Source organism: Rhinopithecus roxellana, chromosome 5 (assembly GCF_007565055.1).
Source record: "Rhinopithecus roxellana isolate Shanxi Qingling chromosome 5, ASM756505v1, whole genome shotgun sequence".
NCBI lineage: Eukaryota > Metazoa > Chordata > Mammalia > Primates > Cercopithecidae > Rhinopithecus > Rhinopithecus roxellana.
The window spans coordinates 172,896,406-172,918,151 of NC_044553.1; the positions used below are offsets into that span (position 1 = coordinate 172,896,406).

The following is a 21,746-nucleotide window of genomic DNA, read 5'->3' on the forward strand; positions in this document are numbered from 1 at the left end:
TTGCTGTACTGCCTTCTGGCTGTGACACTGCCTTTGCGTGACCTTGGGCAACTCACCTTCAACCTCTGAGCTGCTTAGGATTCTCATCTGTTCATGTCCGACAAATCATCCTGACTCTTGGACTGCAGGTGGGGAGGGGAGCAGAAAAGCAAGTGAGATCATGGGAAAGAGAGGGCTTTGCGAAATGTGAAGTGTTAGGCAGGTGGAAGGTTACCTTGGTGCCTGAGCCCTGCCCTCGGGTTATCTTCTACCCTTTTTCCTCTCTTTGCCAAGGCTAGAGTTGCCTTTTCCCATGGTGCCTGTCAGCTGCTTGTTCTCACACACGTGGGGAAACGTGTTATCCAGCAGAGAGTGAGTTGCCCTAGTAACTAGCTGGTTGCCTAGCTATAAGTGCTGGAGTTGGAGTTTGAACACAGGAACCGCAGCTCCAGAGTCCACAGTCTAGCCACTCGACTCTCCTACCACCCTCTGTATTCTCTGCAAAGCACTTGCACACATATATGTCATGCTATCTGTGGCACAAGAAAACTTCATCACTCTCATTTTCCGGATGAGAAAATTGGAGCTCTGAGAAGTGAAGTTCACCTGGGTCACACCGCCAGATCTCCCGACTCCAAGTTGGGTGATCTTGCCATCCGGGAGGCCCTAGTTCTGGCCTTGGAAGGGCGCGTTGGCCTTGGGGTGTGTTTGCACGTGGGTGTGTAGAGAGCCGCGGAAGTATGCGGGCTGCAGCCCTGACTGCTGGCTTCCGAGGATTTGTCAGACTCCATGGCAACCCACATGCTGCCACTGTGGGTCTAATATTGTTTTTGTTGCTTTGGTAAAATGTTTTGTTGAGTGTGTGGCATTCATGCCCTCTGTAGGTGCTCTGGGGCAGAGGTGGCAGAAGCAACATTAGTTATGTGTTTAAAGGGCTGAATTCCTTGTCACCTTTCCTCTACTGTTCTGCCCCCAGGAAAAGAAATAAGTGTCCTGCCTCTCAGGCTTTCTAGTTTCTAGATGCGTGTGTTCTCGGGCACCAGAGAAGCCAGCAGCACTGTAGGCTCGCTCATCTCGGGCGGAGTATGAAGTCCAGGCTCCCCGGCCCCCATCCAGCCATCGTTCCCTATGGCAGGGCCTGGTGAGGGTTAAGGTTCTTAGTGACCAGTAAGGGTCCACCAGCCACTATGCAATGCCAGGCTCTGGGCTGTGCCTGTGGACTGGGAGGAACAGCAGATAGGGGTCTCTGCCCTTCAGTGGCTGATAGCCCAGGCCACTAGATGAGCTCCCCACATGCCAGGAGGCAATTAATCATGCCAGCTGCTCTAGGAGTCAGGACCAGAGAATGCTACAGGTAATGAGAGAGGATGTTCCCAGTGCCAGGGGCATGGAGCCAGGAGCTCTGGGCTCTGGATCAGATCCGGCATGGATGATCTTGGTCAAGTCCTTCATGTCTTTGAACCTCACTGTTCCCATCTCTAAAGTGGAGATAATAACACAGCTGTCTTGCTTACTTCTTGGAAGAGTTAGGAAAGCAAATGAAATGACAAACATAAATGTGCTTTAGAAATTAAAAAGCACCAGATGAATAGAAGCTATTATATTCTCTGAAAATTCAGAGACAGAAATCTGTTTTGTCTTTGTTTCCTCCTTCCCTCCCTTCCTCTCTCTTTCTGCCCTCCCTTCTTTTCTTCCTTCCCTCCATCCTTTTTCTTCTTCCTTTCTGCAAATACCTGCCAAATGTCTTCCCCATGTAACTGCTAGGTGATAGGTCAGGGTTGGGGAAAGAGAGTAGGGCACAGATAAAGAAGACCTGGTTTTCCCCTTTAAGGAATTTGAGACTAGTTAGGAGCCAGATGTCACCAGAACTGTGATACAAAGGAGGGTGGCAGCTGCACGACCAGCTGCGGTACTGGGCAGGATGTGTTGAGAGCAGGGGCGTGGGCTGCATCTGGAAGAAAGGTGGGAAGGTGGACGGGCAGTCGTAGGGAGGATAGCCCAGCATTCCAACAGGGAATTTGCTCCACTGTGGGTAGAGAGAGGAAGGGGTCTGGGAACCCAAAGATGCTCGCAATGTTGGCATCTTGCTCTCTGCTGGGCTGCAGTGGCTTCTCAAGAGCTGATGCTGGGCCAGTTGGGGGCCCATCAGCTCCCTTCCCTGCATCCTTCTGACTCCTGTCTCCCCTGGGGGGGTCTACTTGAGATGACAGGGCCAGCTGGCACATCTGGCAGCCTCTGCTCCCCTCTCTTCCTCCCTCCCTTTGCCCCAACCCCCCAAAGGGCCAGAGTGAGTAGACTTGGATGAAGAACCATCACTGACATGGAAGAAAGGAAGGGAGGGAGGAAGAGAGGAGAGGAGAAAAGGAGGGAGGAGGGAGCCAGTTTTGTGGCTTCTGTGCCTGGCCCTGGCCCAGGGGAGGTGCTTAGAGCAGGGCTGTGAATTAAGAAAGGGGAGAAAGGGCAAGTGAAAGAGGAAACAAGAGTAGTGGAAGAGAAGGAAAAAAACAGGAAAAGGAAGGGAGAAGGCATCTTACAAGATTAGGCTGATGAAAGTTGGAGTAAGGGAAAACAGGCATCTTATCTGAAGAAATTGATATTGCTGTGAATGTGCTACAGGAGTAAACATCATCTTGGGGCTCTGTGCAATTATGCTTTATGGGGGCTCGCCGTGTTGTGCCGAGACCAGAAGCTGCTGGGACCTTGCTGCAGCCACCACCACCCCTGCTCTGCTGGCCTCAAGGGACCTGCTGTTGTCCTGGGCTGGGCTGAGCAAGGTGTGACAGAGACCAGGTCATTGCTGGGGAGGTGACACCTCAGGCCCCAACTCAGCAGCAGAAGTGACCTTCAGGAAGTAGCCAAGGTTTGACCCCTTGACCGGAACAAACCTTCCTCATTAATCCCAACGCCCCTTCCCTTACGGCTCTGCCTCAGTAACAGTTATGCTTACTTGAGACTAATAAGTTTATGGATGTTAGCATGTTTCTTCTCTCAGAGGATCCTCTTCTGTGTTAGCAGAGGCCTTCAGGAAAATGTGCCTTATTTTTTGTAGTTTTAATGGTATTTATTTTCTGCACAGGTAACAAATTCTCCTGGCTCAAACTTTAACAGTTATAAAAGGGGGTGCATTATAAACTTTCTCCCAGACCCCCATTCCTGGAGGAAAGCAGTGGTACCAGTTTGGGGGCATCTTTCTAGGGATGTTTTATGCGTAGATAAGGAAATATATACATGTATTCTTCCCCTATACTTCAACATTCTTACACAAATGGTAACATATTCTGTATTCTGCTCTGTGCTTTTTTTCACTTTAGCTCTAGTGTTGTACACTTTTTCAGTACCTGAAGAACTCTCTGATTCCTTTTTGTGGCTGCATACTATTCCACTGTGTGGCTGTACCGTGATTTACCCTTCCCCTTGTGTATGGAAAGCTAGGTTATTTCTAGGCTTTTGCTATTGTAAACAGTCCTGCAATAAATGACCTTACCCATTTGTCCTTCTCTCAAGTTCAGATATATTGAGGTGGTGCTTCTTCCCAAAGACACAGAGTCAGACCCCTGGGTGAAATGCCCAGGAGAGAACAGAGCGCCTGCCCATCCTCACCTCAACTAATTCATAAAAGCACGAACTCCCTGGGATGCAAGGGAAGTTAGGGGCCCCCAGGATAGGCAAAGCTGTTTCTCTGTATAGCTGTATTCTCTATATATCGGGTGAGGGAGAGAGAGTGGGAAGGGGGTGATGGGCAGGGACATCCTGCAGGGTGAGCCAGGGAGGGACAGGATGGAATGTCTGCTCCCCTTACCCTAAGTCTCACAGGCTAAGAGGATGGCATGTCCTTTGCACTGGTGACCCTAGTTTGACCACTGGAGTTCAGAGGAGAGATCTGATCAGGGTTCTGTTTCCACGACCTCAATCTGCCCAATGAGGTGCTTCAGGCCACTGCACTGGGGGCTTCCTCCTCTGCTAGGAAGTCTTCCCTGCTCACCCAGCCCATGGGCCAGCATCGCTTCTGTATCCAGCTGCCCCACAGGCTTGGGTCTGCTAGAGAGGCTGCATGGGAGAGTTGGGGGGAGCACAGACTTTGGGGCTGCACGGCCCTGGGTTTGAATCCTGGCTTAGAAGCAGTGTGACGGGTGATTTTAAAAATAAAAAAAGTTATTTAAAAATAAGGTGAAAGCATTAAATGTTCAAATAGAGTTATTGGACATGTAAGGAAACTCTTTGGGCTTGACCCTGGGGGTAGTCTGGGTTGGGAGGAATGGAAATCAACTTCTCGAAGCTCTGGTTAGGGGAGAACTAAACATCCCCAGCTCACAGAATGTGAGGCTGCAAAAGGACTCTGGGAGTTTGTCTCCTCCTGCCCCCTCCTGCAGTGTTCTGGTCAAGAGGGTCACCCATCCATATGACAGGTTAGCCACAGAGCTGGGGCACGGACAGGCGGAGGACTCTAGAATCTCAGGCCAGGGGTGTTAAAGAGTCTTTTCAAAGAAGAAGTGCAAGTTCCTGGGGAGGCAGGGAATTCGTAAACACAACTCAGTGAGAAACAAATACAGCTGACATCATGAAAAGGATGTGGTTTTGATAAGGACCAATTCATAAAAGCACAAACTCCCTGAGATTACGAGGGGATTACAAGGGAAGTTAGGGGTCCACAGGCTGGGCAAAGCTGCTAGGAGGGAAGGTGGGGGCAGGATGGGGGGGGGGGGTGACTGACAGTGGCCTCTCACATCCACTTCGTGTTAGGTTTAGTAAAGTGCTAAGTCAGTGGTGCTAAGCAGCTCCTGGTTTAGCTTCTCACTGGAATAAGATTTAAAACCAGTGGGACCACGGGCTGCTGGCTGCTGGGGATGCGGCAGTGACAGCCTTCCTAAACAGGGGGATCTTCACGGAGGAGGATGGTGGCAGCAGCCTTGCTACAATCCCTAGGACAAAAGTCTAAGTTTGAAGGAAGGACACTTCTTCACAGGTGGGCACTGTCCCTGCCACACCCTGCTTAGAAGCCGTGGGTTCCTGTCACTCTATCTCCAACTTCTATCAGATCCTAATAGAGAAAAATCCCCTGAAGGCTTGTCACGTGGAATCAAAATGAAATACGTCTGGGGAGCGGGAAAGGGCAGACTTGCTGCCAATACGTGGAAGTTCAAGGAGGCAGATATCAGCTCAGTGAAGCAAAGAGCTTGTAGTAATCAGAGCTGCTTATAATTGAAAGGGGCTTCATTGATTCGCTCATTCACACATTCAGCAAATGTTTATTAAGCTTCTGCTGTGTGCCGCTACCGAGCTGGGTGCTGAGGGGATGATGGTAAGAGAAACAGCATCTCCTTTTCAGAGGCTTCTGGGCCAGTGTTGAAGACAATAAAAAACAGTGACATGTGACCCTATGATGGGGTAGGGGAGATGCTAGGGGAGCACGTGTCAGGAACAGCTAACCTATCGAGGGTAGCCAAAGACAGCTTCCTAAAGTAGGGAACATTTAAAGTGAGACCTGAGAGATGAGTTAGCCAGGTGAGGAGGCAGGAAGAGGGGTGGGGTGAGGGATGGGGAGAACAGCATGTACAAATGCCCAGGGGTTGGAGAGAGTCATTTTCACTTGAGGATGCAAATGCAATGGAGTTAGGCTGGAACAGAGTGCCTGTGTTTGCTGCTAGCAGAAGCATCTTGGTAGAGGTTTGGCATGGGATGAGGGAGAGGGTCTGCAAGCACTTGATGGGGTGGTGGAAGTGGGGACTGTGTTATTACTTGGCCTCTTCTGTCCCTAGACGCTTGGTTTTGGGTCTGCTGAAGTCCCTGAATTCAGCACGCTTGAGTCTCACTAGTGTGCTGCCTTCTCCAAAGCCAGTGATGACAGGAAAAGTTGGGATTTCTGGGGCCCTTGCTGGGAGCCCACTCTGCCAGACACTTCACAGGTGTTATCTTATTTCGCTCTCACTACCCTCTATTTGGGCAATGTGATTAGTCCAACTTTATAGATGGAGAACACAAGGCTTCCCGACGTTAGGTAATTTTAATTGACTCAAGGCCACATAGCTGGCTCTGTAGAACTGGGACTCAAACCCAGGTCTGTCCAACCTGAATCCCAGGTGCCTAACCACTTCCCCTGCCTGGGGCCTCCCCGATGGAGGGCAGGCGGTGGGCACCATCCGTCCTTCTGTCCATCCTCCCAGCGCCATCTCCTTCAGGACTCTGTCATATGTCTCCTTGAGAAGAGGCAGCTCCTTTGGGGAAGGCAAGTTGCAAGGCAGAAGCAGGGGACGGGTTTTTAAATCAGCATTAAAAAAATGCTTGACAAGCCTCATGTTTTGCTTTCCTCGTAGGTGGTAAGGATCAATTTCCCAAAGAAAAAAAAAATCAATCAGTTGGAATGTGTCTTTCTGGAGAAAGCCTGGCATCTGTCAAATGGGGAAAAAAAGACCCAGAAAAAGATTTTCTTGGGTGGTGTGCGGGGGGTTGCTGACTCAGGCCGTATGCTCCAACATCATTAACAAGTTGAAAAGCTGTTGCTTCTTGCAGGGATACAGTATTGGTGGTTCGAACAGCTTGGCCGAGAAAATCCTTTACAAAGCAAGGAAGGCTGGGGTACCAGGAGTGGGCCACTAGCAGATCTGGGGCCCGAAGCATCGATTAAGGGAATTGACTGCAACGCTGGAGCTTTTATCAGACCCAGTGGTTGGATGTGATTGCTTTATGTGGAAACCTAATAGGAATGTTCTGACAAGTTGACAGTTTTAATTGATAAACAATTATTAACAGTTAAGCCATGTTGAGGTGAGGCAGGCTGATACCTTGTGGTGATTAGTAGCTTTGCAAAGGAGGTCCTCAGGGGAGTTTGTAATCTGACACTGGCATTTGATCTCAGAGGGGCCCCAGGGCTTCAGAATGGGGAGGCCAGACCCTAGGCTTTGATGGAGAGTCACTGGAATTTTTCTAAAGAGCATTTTGCCATCTAGGGATTTGGGGCTCAGCATTGCCCTGGTCTCATAGCATAATTATGTATTCACCTCTAGCCAGATGGGCATGGCCCACGTTAGTACAATTAGGGCCCTGATGAGGAGAGAGGGAGCCTCTGCCGATTCAGATACTCATTTGTTCAGCACGTATGAATATTTATTGAACACCTGCCATGTGCTGGGCATCATGCTAGGTGCTGGGACAAAGCCCATTCCTTGCCTTCATGGAGGTATGGAAGACAGACAAGTAGTAGGGGCTCACTCACAACCTGAAGTTCCACTGCCGAAGATGAGAGGGAAGCAGTCAGCGAGTGGAAGGCTGGAGAAGTGAGCGGCCTGATGAAGGAGACTGAAGGAGTCACGCAGACAAGTGTCACTTTCTCTGTGAAGCTCTTCCTACGTCTTCCCCTGTCCTCAACATGTGGAAGAAGTGTTTACTGTCTCAGGGCCCATCCTGCACTCTGAACTGGCTATGATTTCAGCACTAGTAATGTTCCAGTGCCCTTGCTCGCTGGCGCACCCACTCACTGGCTCACTCACCCGCCTGCTCACCCACTCACTGGCTCACTCACCCGCCTGCTCACCCACTCACTGGCTCACTCACCCGCCTGCTCACCCACTCACTGGCTCACTCACCAGTCTGCTCACCCACTCACTTACCCACCCACATGCTCGTCCATCCTACCCACTCACTGGCTGACTCACCCGCCTGTTCACCCACTCACTCACCCACCCGCAGACTCACTCACCTACCTACCCACTCACCCATGCGCACGCTCACTCACCTACCTACCCACTCACCCACCCGCACGCTCGCTCGCCTGCCTACCCACTCACCCACCCGCACGCTCGCTCGCCTGCCTACCCACTCACCCACCCGCACGCTCGCTCGCCTACCTACCCACTCACCCACCCGCACGCTCGCTCGCCTACCTACCCACTCACCCACCCGCACGCTCGCTCACCTACCTACCTACTCACTGGTTCGCACGCTCACTCACCTACCTACCCACTCACCCGCATGCTCGCTCACCTACCTACCCACTCATCCTCTGGTTCGCATGCTCGCTCGCCTACCTACCCACTCACCCACGTGCACGCTCGCTCGCCTACCTACCCACGCACCCACCCGCACGCTCGCTCGCCTACCTACCCACTCACCCACTGGCTCGCACGCTCGCTCACCCGCTCACCTACCTACCCATTCACCCACTGGCTCGCATGCTCGCTCACCTACCTACCCACTCACTCTCACCCACCCACACGCACGCTCGCTCACCCACTCACCCACCCACCCACCCACCCAGTGGCTCACTCATTCAGGTGCCATCTCCCTTTCCTGCCATCAGGCTGTTTATACCACAAAAGAAGGAACTGTGACTTACTTGCTCATGGTATTCCAGCACAGCATCTGGCACATAGTAAGTGCTTAATAAGTGCTTTTGGAGTGAGTGACTGCTCAGAGGAATGAATGACTTTGAAAAAAATAGTGAGGTTCCCATGTGCCAGGCATTGTTCTAAGCAGTTTACAAGTGTTAATGATTTAGTCTTGCATTTAATTTATGAGGTAAGGGACCATTGTCCATATTTCACAGGTGAAAAAAACTGAAGGAGGTTAAATAACTTGCCTGAGTAACCCGCTGCTTACAACTGGGAAGCAGCAGAATCGAAACTTGAGTCCAGACAGCCTGGCTTCCAGTCTGTTCTCTGACCTTACATCCTGGCCTGTGGGAATGGAGGGCAGCCCTTGTCCCTCTTTGGACAACTCTCTATGGGGTGCCTGAGGGAATTCTTCCTGCAGCACTCCAGGCCCCTGCTCTTTAGGGGAAGGGTCAGAAGCAGGTAGGGGGAGGATTCACCGCCCAGAAGAACAGGAGGCAGGGCAAGGCCTGGCCCTCTCTGTATTCTAGACTCCTCTCTCTAACCCCTGCCCGCAGAACCCAGCCCACAGGAGGTGCCCGGTAAACACTGGTGGAGTGAATGCACATGTACGTGGTACTGCTTGAATGGGCAGAGGGTGCGCGGGGGCACCCTGGAGTGCAAGCTCACATTTCCCCCCGAAGCACAACCATTGGGGCTCCATGAGACAAAGGGCCTGAAGGTGGGACTGGGACCTCCTTTCATTCCATGCTCCTCTTCTCTGAGGACCAGAAATGGAAAGGGCTGTGTCCAGTGCTGCCCTGATAGATGATCATGGACTGTGAGTTGACCCTGGACTGTGTTTCCTTCCCCACTCCCAGTCCCAGCCCCTCTAGTTTTACCAGTGCTCCTTCCTCCCCACCCCCTCCCTGCCTAATGCAGGCCATTCTATTATCCTCTGAGCTGGAAATGAGCCTAAGCGTGCTCAGGGGCCATGGTGCCCCAGCTCCCCAGCCCAGTCCTGGGAAAAGGAATATTAATGACAACAGCAACATTTTAAAAAGAAAGCAACAGTTGTAACTAACCCCTGGTACTAGGTGCTTTGCATGAATTAACTCATTTACTCTGTGCAATAACCAAGTCAACAGCCATTATACAGAAGGGGAAACTGAGGACCAGAGAGGTTGCTCAAGGACATGCAGCTAATGAGTGGCAGAGCAGGGACCTTGGCTTTTAATGCTATGCTGCCTTGGAATACAAATTAGCAAGGGCACCACCAAATTAAAGGGGAGTGGCAGTCTGGCTGGTGGCTCACGCCTATGATCCCAGTACTTTGGGAGACTGAGGTGGGGGGATCACTTGAGGTCAGGAGTTCGAGACCAGCCTGGCTAACATGGTAAAACCCCGTCTCTGCTAAAAATACAAAAAGATTAGCCGGGCTTGGTGGTGCTGCCTGTGATCTCAGCTACTCTGGAGGCTTAGGCAGGAGAATCACTTGAACCTGGGAGGCAGAGGTTGCAGTGAGCTGAGATCACACCAGAGGAAGACTCCGTCTCAAAAAAAAAAAAGGGGGGGGGGGGTTGGGGGGATGGGGAGTGACTCTGGGCCAGCTCAGCAGGTTGGGTGGGGGTCACACCCTGCAGGCCCCACTCCTGCAGCCCAGGAGAGTGTTTGGCCCTTAATGTCCTTCTGCCTTATCAGCCTTGCTGGGGAAGTGCTGCTTATTAAAACAATAATGGCCTCTTCATATATTGGGGCCAGATGTGGCCACAGCAATGAAAAGCCAACTCTAGATGGGCTGAGAGAAAGGATCAACCATTTTGATTCCTCCTGGCTGTGGAGGGGGCTGAGGGCTGGGAACTGTAAAGAACGAGTGGTACACATCAGATGAGGTGTTTTAGAACTCCCCGAGCCCCGCTACAGACACAGACACACAGTAATACGTACACACATGCCGTGTGACCTTGGTCATGGCCGAATCACTCATGCTAAGCATGTCAGCTCAGAATTGGCACTTGGGTCCACGTGGATGTAGGTCATTTTATTTCCAAGCTGAATCCAATGACAACCTGATTTGAGGCCTCTTGCCAAGAATGCTGATGGCAGACTGATCAATGTGCCTTGAAGCACTGGAAGGCTGGGTTTGGGGGTGGCTCTGGAGGATTCTGGGAGGCTACCACCCTTTCCCTGACCTCCCAGCCTTCTTGGGTCTTAGCTGAATGTCAGGCTAGTTGGCCAGGGGGCATGGAAGTTGTCTTTATTTATCCTGACCTTTTCCCGTAAGTAATTTTTATAGTTCCATTAACTAGTAAGACCATTTGCAAACTTCCAGGCAAAATATATGACCACAGACACCTCAGGGACTTGCGGGTCATCCTGGGTGGAGGGCCAATAGAAGGGAGAATTGATTCAGAGGGCTTCCATGAGCTGGGGATAGCAGATGGGGCCGCCTTTGGTTAGGGAATGGCCAGTGTTATCTGAGCAGCTTGATTGCAGAGGAGACCCCAAGTCTGACGCACACACACCTTTGCTTGGTGCCAAGATCGCCGTCCTGGGTCCTGGCCTGCTTATGCAAGCTCACCCGCTGCCCCAGGACTGATGCCCTGGCCTTCCATCTGCACCTCTGAACACGTTTGTTCCCGGGCCAAGCTCTATGCCTGCGTTTGTGGAACAAATTCCTCTCAAACTTAGCTTGAATCAGTCACTCAAAAAAGTTGGCAGTTGCTATCATGGAGCCCTTTACTCCCAGAGCTGGAGGGAACATTTAGATCCTGTCATCCAATCCTTTCACTTCACAGACAGACAAATAGACCCCAAGGAGGGAGGGGGATCAGCTAAGTTCTCACAGCAAGTCAGTGACAGATCTGCTGCTGGAACTTACTCATCTCACCCTGTGCAAGCAGGCTTTTGGCATCACACGTGTGGGTGCAAACCACGGCTTGGCTCCTGGACCAGTTAGAGTCCCAACCAAGAAACAGATGGCGTGTTTTTTTTCTTTTCTTTTCTTTTCTTTTGAGACAGAGTTTTGCTCTGTCACCCAGGCTGGAGTGCAGTGGTGCAATCTCAGCTCACTGAAACCTCTGCTTCCCAGGTTCCAGTGATTCTCCTGCCTCAGCCTCCCGAGTAGCTGGGATTACAGGCACACACCACCATCTCTGGCTACTTTTTGTATTTTTAGTAGAGACAGGGTTTCACCATGTTGGTCAGGCTGGTCTTGAACTTCTGACCTCGTGATCCACCCACCTCAGCCTCCCAAAGTGCTGGGATTACAGGCGTGAGCCACTGCGCCTGGGCCCAGATGGCATGTTAAGGAGGGTGAGTGAGGAAAGTTTAATAATAAAATGATTTATAAAGGCAGGGGAAGAGCTAAGGAAAACCAATAAGAAATGGTGCAGCATTCAGGCTGCAATCAAGGAGAGCCACAACCACCCCTGGACTGGAAGCAAGCCCTGGAACCTTTAGCTGAGGGGAGAAGGACCACCACCATCACCACCCATGGCCCAGCCTCATGTCCTGCCTGCCCTCCCATCTCTTGCTGCTATCTCCCATTGACTGAACCCATCCAGAAGCCAGAGGCCAGGAAGCCTGTTAATGTCATCCATGCAGGTCAGCTTCTCTGGGCACAGAGAAAGGTGTAGGAGAAGGAGAATGTTGTAAACAGGACAAATGGAGAATCTCTAGCATGTGCATTTGCCAGGGGCAAAAATGAGTTCTGAAGCTGATTATATATAAGGCACAGATATCCATTGTATCTGTGTTACTAGAATTTCATGGGAGGGGTAATTAGGAAAAAAAAAAGTCTAAAAAGCTTCTAATGGATAAAAGGTTAAGAAATACTGATCTAGCACATTGAGTTGCTGGCTATGTGAATTTGCACAAGTTACTTAGTCTTTTCTGTGGTTCAGTTTCCCAACCATAAATGGAGTGATACTAACCCCCACCTCCAGGACTCAATGTGGCTGTGTGTACTCAATACCTGGCAAGTGCCAGGCCAAGAAAGGACTTCTCGTTTGGCCTCTTTTCCTCTTTTGCACTCACCACACTGTCCCTAGTGTCTACCTGAATAAGACCATCAATACGAATGTTCGCTAAGTCATCCAGATTCCCTGTCCCCAGCTCCCAGGGGGAAAGAGGGGTGGAATAAAGTGCTGAGTCAGCATGCATGGCTGCTGCAAGGTTCTGCTTCCCAGGTTGACAGCCCTTGCTCCTTTGGGTAGACCCAGAGTGCCACTTTAGAAAGTAGGACTGGCATCATTTCGTATTTTCTAAGCGCCTTTTTTGGCCTTGTTTTGTCATCTGGTCATCCCAGGGAGTAAGTAAATGATAGGGGAGGAAGGGGAAGAAGAGACCTTCCATGTCCCGTAGTCCTGTCTCCCACCAGACCAGAAGCCGTCTACCACAGGGGGCCGCCTCCCCCATGAAGCACCAGATAGTAAACATTTTAGACTTTGCGAAATGTCAGTCTCGGTGGCAACCCTCTCAACTCCGTCCTTGTAGTGCAAAAGCAGCCGTAGACAGTATGTAAATGACTGGGCATGGCTGTGTTCCAACAGAACTTCGTTTACAAAAATAGGCAGCCTGCTGGATCCCCCACGATTGGCAGAGTGAGCCCGCCCCCGCCCTGCCACGCGCATGTCAGTCCTCTATCCTTTGCATGATCATGGTGGCCTGTTCCCTACCTGTACAACAGCCCTGTGAACTGCTGAACCCATTCGGGTGTTAGAAAGTCTTGCCTTGGGTTAGGCGGATATCTGCTCCCTTGTCACTTGCTCCCTTGGGTCCCTATTCTGTCTGGGACAGAATGGCTCCCACATCTCTATTGGGCTTTCAGCCTGGTCAGTTGACCTTGACCTGCCCCCACCTAGTTCTTCCTTCTCCAGGTTGAACAACCTCCTGTCCCCCACCCCATCTCACCCTCTGCCTCCCGATCCTCCTCCCTGGCTTGTCAATATCACTTGCAAGGCATGGGTACTTGGAGGAGTCGCCAACAGCCACATGTGGAGTATCCGTAATGCATGGCCCATGGGGAGATAACAGGGATGTTTCAGAACCCGGGTTTACCCTCGCAAAGCTCACAAGAAAGGCATGCTTCTTTTTCCCCGAGCTCAGCCTCAGAGTTCAGTCACAGAGAAGGCACCAAATCTCTGGACCTGTACCTTGGCTCAGGCTGCTTCTGGCCCTGTGGGACCAAGGTGGCCAGGGGTCTTGAGGATGGTGGTGTGGGGTTCTTTTGGTCCAGACCACTACTGGTCTGGACTAACACTGAAAGGAGAAATGGTAGGAGGTCAAGTGTGCTACATCCCACCAAATGGGCAACCACCCTCCACCGAGTGCCATGGAGATCGAGAGAAAGAAAGGGCTGGTTATCCTTCCTGTGGATGGGGGGTTCTTGTGGAAAAATCTTTCACCCTCCATCGTGTTCGAATAGGGTGGCGGGAGGAAACTCTCCCTTTCTGGCTTCTTGGCGGGGCTGGATGATGGAGGCTGTGCCTGGCTTTGGTGGCCAGGTGACCCAGGGCTAGGGAGCTCAGTGGAAGTATTTCAAGCTTCTAGCTTTCTAAGGTGGTGTGCTGGAGTCAGTGCGGTCCTAGGTCAGAAGAGAAGCATCGAGGGATGTCAGCCATGGAAGGGTCCTTAAAGGCAATGTGTTCTAATGCCCTTGTTTTATGGATAAGAGCCTGAACCTGGAGAGTTCTCCTCGTCCAGTGCCATTTCCAAAGGAATAGAGGAAAGAAAGCAGGGGTCCCTGTGATAGAAAGGGGCTGGGGCTTGGGGGCCAGGAAGGGGAACCAGAGCAATGGCAGCAATCCAGGTGTGTCCTGGAGGGGGTGGGCAGGAGGACAGATTGAGGGGATTGTTAGCTGCATGGGACTTGAAACCTCATCTGGTTTAATCTTGATTTCCCAGTGAAGTTGCAGGGCCCCAGAGAGGATGGTGAGTTATTGATATCACAGAGTGATGTTTGTAGACACGAAATCAGGGCTGCCTGACACCCAAGGCTGGATTTGTTCTGCAACCCCACACCACCATCCTCAACACCCCTGATCACCCTGGTCCCACAGGGCCATAAACAGCCTGAGCCAAGGGACAGGTCTGCAGATTTGGTGACTTCTCTGTGACCAAGCTCTGAGGTTGAGCTTGGGGAAAACAAGCATGCCTTTCTCACATGAGCTGTGGTATTCTTTCCTGGGGCAGGTGAGTGTGGGGCTCACAAGCATTGAGCACCTACTGTGTACCAGAAAGCATGAGGGCTTAAAAAGGAGGAGTGGGAAGCAGTCTTTCTCCCCCAGGAGCTGGAGATCCACAAAGGAGAGACAGTGCAGATATAGCTACCTCCCTCAGCGTGTGCTGGGATGGCCTGTGCCAGAGGCTAAGGGAGTGTTTGTGAAAGCCCTAAGGTCTGGCACATAGTAGGTGCTCAGAAAATGGTAGTGCACAGGAAGTGGCAACAAATGGCAGCAGCTGTCAGCTGTGTTAGACATCCCACAGCCCGTGTGTGTGTGTGTGTGTGTATGTGAGAGAGAGAGAGAGAGAGAGAGATGGCAATAGCATCTCATGCTTATTGAGTACTTACTATGTGCCTATATGGCAGGCACTGGTCTAAGAACTTTACATGTTTTATTTCATTTAATCTTTGCAGCAACCCATCAGGTAGGCACTACTATTGTCCTCATTTTACAGATGGAAAAGCTGAGGCATGGAGGTTTAATTGTTTATTGTCCTGTAACTGTAATTGTAATTGGCAGATGTGGAATTTAAACTTAGATCATCACATTGTCTACCACCCTGGCCTTGCCTGCCAAGGCACTGCCCTCCAGCAGCACTGTCCCCAACCAGGGATCTGTCTGCAGTTCCCTACAGACCACCCGTCGCGTGTCCAAGACCTCTGTGAAGGATGGGAGTGAGTGGAGGGTAGAAGAGGCTCGAACCTCACCAGGAGCCTGTCCTCAGGGCCGAGGAGACTCTAGTAACAACAGCAAGGTTCACACAGCATTTTCTATACCCCAGGCCCTGCTCTGGGCACTCCATCAACTCATTCAATCCTCACACAGCCTGTGAGGCCCATCCTGCCACCGTACCCCACTGAACAGATGGGGCTGACACAGAGATGGAGGTAACTCATCCAAGGCCTAGAGCTGATAAGACGCATCCCCGGGCCAGACCCGGCATTCTGTTCTCAGATGCAGTCTGTTCTCAACCCCTGCACATCCTGCTGCTTGCTGATAAGCTTCTAGCATGCTAGGAGGTCAGAATCGGGACTGAGGCAGGGTGGTGACAGTGTAGTTCATATTTCTCCGTGGGGCCAGGAGAGGGCAAGTGGCTGACCCCATCACACAGCTGGTGCTGTCAGAGCCCATCCAGCCGCCCTGTCCATGACAGCAGATGGATGTGCAGCAGTGTGAAGAGGGACTTGACAAAACGCCCTGGTTAGAGTTGTAAGTTTCCAAGAAGGAGCCCAGGGTGGCAGCACCCTAACCCAGCCCCTCCCAGGCAGTCACTGGCATGGGGGTCTGTGGTCTGAAAGAGCTTAGGGGACCCACATGCTCTAGGAGCAGCAGCTGAGTAACCCCAGGCCTCTGGAGATGGGCTGCCAGCTGCTGGCGTCGGAGTCGGCCGCCCCAGCACCAGGGATGGCCACCGCCACCCTCCCTAGGAGACTTTCCCCGCGGCCCCCCCGCCCCTCCCCACCAGGTGTCCAAACACGCAGTGGCCCAATTGCCAAATATGGCAGTCTGAGCCTCGGGTATTTGCTATCAATATTTCATACTTCAAACAACACTGTCTAAACAACACCTATGAAATATGAATGGATTGAGGTTATGACAAGCAAACAGTGCAGGCAAAATACCAGGATGATGAGGAAAGGAGGGAGATGCACCTGCATCCCTGGGGTCAAGCCAAGGGACTGTGGGATGACCATCCTCCATGCATAGCATAGAAGCTGACCCTGAAGCTGCTGCCTTAACAGGGTCCTTACCAGGGTCCGGGGGCTGGATACAGGACCGAGCTGGGGTCTGTGTCTGCAGTGTGGGGGGCGGTGCTCTGCAGACTGTCCTGCTGGTCTCTGGGGCTTCGGGAAGGGACCAAGGGCAAAGGCAGTGCAGTGTGGAGCTTGCTCAGAGCACCAGAAGGCTGTTCCCTCTCAACTTGGAGAAGGCACAGGAGGTAAGTGGATGGGCTGGGTGTCTAGGGTCAGGAGCAGGGGGCAGGCAGGTCACTGGGTGACCTTCTCAAATTATCTGTCCTTCACCCTATCCCTAACTTGTGTGGTGCTGAGCCTGTTGAAGCAGCTCCTCCACCCTTTGTCTCTGGTCACCACTGACCCTCTTGTGGGCCTGTCACAGCACCCTTCTGCTGTTCCCTCTGGAATGGCCCCACCGCCAGCCCCTGAGCCATGTAGGCGGGGGAGGATGTCCAGCCTGGGCAAAATGTGAAGTCCCCACAGCCTTGGGTTCTCTCCACCTTCAGAGGCCTCTAGCTCCAGGAGCCACCCCAAGCTCCTTCCTCCCTGACTGAGGGGCCACACACTGCACAAGGGGCCATGAACATTCAGGCCTCAGCTTCTCCAGATATAAAACAAAGGGCCAGTACATGATTTTCTCTTAAGTCTCTTTGAGACCTGACACTTGGCAGGTTCGCAAGTCACTGCTTGATTTCACCGCCCTCGGCAGAGACACCAGGGATCGGGGTCCTGCTCTCTGCAGTCAGAAAGCAGTTGGCGGTGTCAGTGAGCTAATATGACAAGCTGTAACACTGATGGGTCCAGCTGTGGAGCATGTGGGGACCTCAGCCTGTCAGGGTGGGGATGAGGGAAAGGAAGCAGCTGAGGCCAGCGCTGGGAGCTGGCTGGGCTGAGGGGCTGGCATCCCATGGGGAGCTGGAGGATGGACACTGGTGTGTCCTGGGGGCATTGACTCATATAAGCTTGTTTGGAATGTCCAGTGGGAGCCCGGGCAGCAGGAGTGACAGTCTCACTAGCTGCCGCGTGAGCAGCACATTGTGGTTCTAAGTGGAGCTGGTCCCCGGGGTCAGGGCCCACTGGGTTCTCCAACACTGGGTTAGCCGCTTCCCAGGGCTGTAAGTGAGCGGGGCTCCAGCACTGGGGAAGTGCCACAACCCTCCCCAAAGGCTACTTGTAGCAATCAGAAGGACCCAGGTGCTAGGGATCTCCAGACACACCACATCCCAGCCCTGCAGTGGACAGGCTGACTCCAGACCACTGACCAGTGGGGCATGTGAAATGGCTCTTCTGGGGTCTACCTTGCCTGGGGCCTGGGCAAAGCTAAGGCAGCAGCTTTGGGGTCAGTTTCTGTGTTTAGGAGGGGCCAGAGGACCACACCAGTCATTAAATGAGCCTTGTTGTTTAACCCAACAGCATCTTCCCAGTGGGCATTTAGGCCAGGCAGTGGGTGGGAGGCCACCAAAGGGGGCCATCTGCTCCCCTAGCCCAGGCCAGTACTGGGCAGAAAGAAGTCCCTTGCTTTCAGGAAAAAAAAAAAAAAATACATCTAGATCCGCTCTAAGAAATTGACAGGGTTGATGGTAAGTGCTGATCCCCTGAGCCTTCAGACTTGGTAGAGGTGGCACATGGCGGCTTTCTGTGATCCGTCCCTGATGGCTTAGATGGTGGGGCAGATCTTTCAGGAGCAAAAGATGACCTTGAGGAAATGTGGATTCTGTCAAAGAAAGAGAAAAATAATTTCCCTTCCTCAAACTGCTGTCAATCATCCTCGGCACCAGAGTGGTTGAGGGAAAGTGCCTGCCGCTGTAACCTCCCACCTCGGGAGGCTGCGGCATTAAACTGCGTGATAAGAAATTGCCAGGCACTTTCTAATTACAATTATCATCGTGGATGTCTCTCTTAATTACTTTCTTATAATTAGCTGTTGCTTTTTTCCTCTGCATGTGTGTACTTTGCAGATTTGCTGACATTTGAGCGCCCCAAAATAGGGACATTTGGGGAGGATGGCAGAAAGGTGGGGGAAAAAGTGAGAAGGGACCTTCTTTTCAGGCAGGCTGATACATTTTGGGGCCTTTGCAGAAGGAAACTGGGGAAAGCAGAAGATGCAAGGGACAGGTTATTTCCGAAGCAGATGGAGAAAGAGAGCAGGGGTGTGGATTTAGGAGCTGAGGTTTGCGGAGGTCTCTGTTGTTAAACGTTGGAGGAAATGTTCTCGAAAAGCCAATGACGTTACCGCTTCTCCAGCTTGGGTTTCATTTTAGGAAATGAGGCTGGGGATGAAATGTACTCTTGTAGGATCCATTCTGGAGTTAATTAAATGACTCAGGTCAGGTGTAGCTTGATTTTCCCCCAAGCCAGTGATGCGTTGTGAGCATCCCTGGTGCCCAGGGAGTTGTGACAAAATGGATTATGCTCCTTGACCAGATGGTTGGTTTTCACTGTTGTTCTGATTCTTCCTCTCTCTCCTCATGTCCCCTCAGCCCTGTGTACGGAGGAGTGTGTGCACGGCCGCTGCGTTTCCCCGGACACCTGCCACTGCGAGCCTGGCTGGGGGGGGCCCGACTGCTCCAGCGGTGAGTCTGGGGTTTGGGGGTCAGGAGGACCCCTGGCTCTGACTTTGTAGGGGGGTGGGTTGTGGTGTGTGCATGCTACATTTTTGTGTTGTGCTGGGGCGACTTGGGATGGGCTACCTGACCCTGTCTGAACATCAGGGAGGAGGTGTACCTGCAGTTAAAACCTGGTGGCACTTGAGAGATGATTTGTAGGAGTCTGTGGGGGCATTGTGTGTTGTATGTTTATGGAATTGTGGGGTCATCTGGACAACTCTGACTTTTGATGGAACACCTGTAGATGTGGTCTTTGATGGTTGATGTGAAATTGACACAGTGCCCAGGAGTACACACTGAGGAGGTCGCCGTCATCTAGCCCTGGTCCCCAGGTTCACTGCTCCAAAAGCTTGGTTTTGTGGGTGCCCACAGAAGCTCAGGGGAACTGATTTATGAGACTGGTGGACATTTGGGATATCTCTGTGTCGCCAAAATTAGAACAGGACACTCATGAGGGTAGGTCCTTGTGTTCCTACATTTTTGTGGGTAGATGGTTCACCTTCTCCAGGGAAGACTTCCTATTGAGCTTGGGGTGATGTGGATGCTCTGGGGGCTGGCCCAGTAACCCACAGTGGCATGGTGCGTTGTCTCTACTGTGGGGCTGGCCACCAAGAGGGTGAGGCTTACCTGGCAGCTGTTCAGGGAATTCTCTGCCAAGAACACAGATGAAAATGAATCCTCCTTCCCCTCTGGTTTATTGCCCCCAAATATTTGCGGATGACCACCTATCCACTGGCACATTATGCAGTTAAGGGTTGGTTAATATCTTGGTCTTATTTGGTTTTCAAAGAGGTCTTGACTAAGGCTGAAGCCCAAATTTCTTCCTGCTTTGAGTTGGAGTAGAGTCTTTTTGGTGACCTGATTAGATAAGATAGCCAGTGGCTTCACTAGGCATCTAAGCCCTATTATTTGTCCATCTTGGGGAGCCACCTCCATGTTCCCCATCTGTGTTTTGTTTTGCATAACTTGGCTTACAAGGAATCTTTGAGGAAGGAGTATCTGACTTGGATTAGGTCAGCCCTGCTGGGATGGGTCTGCCTGCTACTGCTGGATTATAATGCTGAGGGCAGCCTATTGGAGGTTGAAATACAGCCTGGGTCCCCTGGGGCCCTGAGTGTATAGAAACCACTGATGAATGTCACTGTGTTTAGTGCTCGCTCTATGTCTGACCACCATAGTCTTGAAAACTCGGAGAGGAGAATGTTGGGTCCATGTGGGCCCAGTGTGGTGTTACTGCCCTTTTCTACTCTCTCTGCTGTGGTGGAAACATCTAGTTATGTTTTTGTTTGTTTGTTTTCCCAAAGGCCTTGACTGGAGCCTCTCTGTCTATGCAGTGCATGAGAACATTCTGGCCAAAGGCAGTATGTGGTTTTGTTTGGAGTCTGGATGATTCTTTTGGCTCAGGGAGTCCATGGTCTGTTTGCGGTATCCAAGAAACCCCCCAGTGTATTGGGACCTCCGGTGACCACAGTGGCCTCCTCCTTCCACTTGTTCTACTGCTTTGAGTGAGCCATGACTGGAAAACAGGGCCAGACAATGAAAGGTAAACTGAGGCACAGGTGAGCTAAATAAAGGAAGATGTCCAACCAGTCTTTCTGTCAACTTGAGCTGCAAAACACATTGGGTAAAATGTCTGGGCTTTCCCCCCCCTTACCTGTGTTTTGTTTTGCGTAACTTGGCTTACAAGGAATCTTTGAGGAAGGAGTATCTGACTTGGATTAGGTCAGTCCTGCTGGGATAGGTCTGCCTGCTACTGCTGGATTATAATGCTGAGGGCAGCCTATTAGAGGTTGAAATACGGCCTGGGTCTCCTGGGGCCCTGAGTGTATAGAAACCACCAATGAATGTAACTGTGTTTAGTGCTCGCTCTATGCTCGGGACTGTACTGGGCCGTGGGGAGAGCCCTGGAGGGTCTTTTAGACATGGTCTGTATCTTTTCAGGGTTCTGGCCTAATGAAAGAGATGGAACAAAGGTGGCATTTGATTAGCAGGACTAGGCAGTTTAGAGTATGACTTGCCCCCAGAGTGAATTTACCAAGCAAGCCAGGAAATAGACCTGTTATTTACAGCACAGAACTAGACTGTCTGATTTAACGCCCCCACACCCCCATTCAGTCACCAGACTTGGTGCTAAGCAACCCAAAAGCTGTTTCCTCTCAATTAAATACACCCTCATGGGTTGAAGAGCCATGAGTCATTGAGCTTTGAATCGACTCAAAGGCATGTGCTGTTGAACCCATGGGAAGTTCTAAAAGAGGTTCCAACCCTGTTTGAGGGACAGCAGCATTGAATTAAAGCAATTCATGGATTCTCACCTTCAGTGTCATTCAGAGCATTGAATGTGTAGATGCTCTGCTAAGAGCTTTCTAACCTCTGCTTGAATACTTCCACTGACAAGGAGCTCACTACCTCTTATGGAAGCCCATTCTCATTGTTGGAAAGTTTTCCCTTCTCTGCAGTGGAAACCTACCTTTTAGCTTCTACTGGTTGGTTCTTGCTCATAATAAAGTCCAGGGCAGGGTGGTGGATGACCATGATGCTCCTTGTCCCTGGAATTTCTTCCAAGGAGCTCACTGGACAAGATCACAGTCTGTGTCTATAGAAATGGTCATCTCAGAGCAGTTGATAATAGCCATTGAGGCTGCACAGAAGAAACCAGATACTCTCTAATGGGTCAACCCTTCAGGTATTAGAAGATAGTGATCATTTTCCTCCCCAAGTGTTTCTTCTCCAAGCTCCCTTGTTTCTCACATGATGTCGTCTGGACTACCTTTCCCATCTGGTTTCTCTCCATTGGCTGTGGCCTTTATTCCTCTTAAATGTTTACTCCTAGATCTGAGCACACAACTGCAAGCTTGGTGTGACCAGTATGGAAAAATGAGAGTGGAGATAGCT

General features: G+C 51.4%; 1 protein-coding gene across 2 annotated transcripts in view; it reads left to right on the top strand.

Annotated features, from left to right (window-relative positions):
* Positions 1-21,746, top strand: part of MEGF11 (multiple EGF like domains 11) — a 379,901-nt gene that overhangs the window by 160,345 nt on the left and 197,810 nt on the right. For both annotated transcript variants that reach the window (XM_010363597.2, XM_010363596.2), the window contains one exon: positions 18,726-18,818. In XM_010363597.2, coding sequence (XP_010361899.2) covers positions 18,726-18,818 — 93 coding nt within the window. The remainder of the gene's footprint in view (positions 1-18,725; positions 18,819-21,746) is intronic.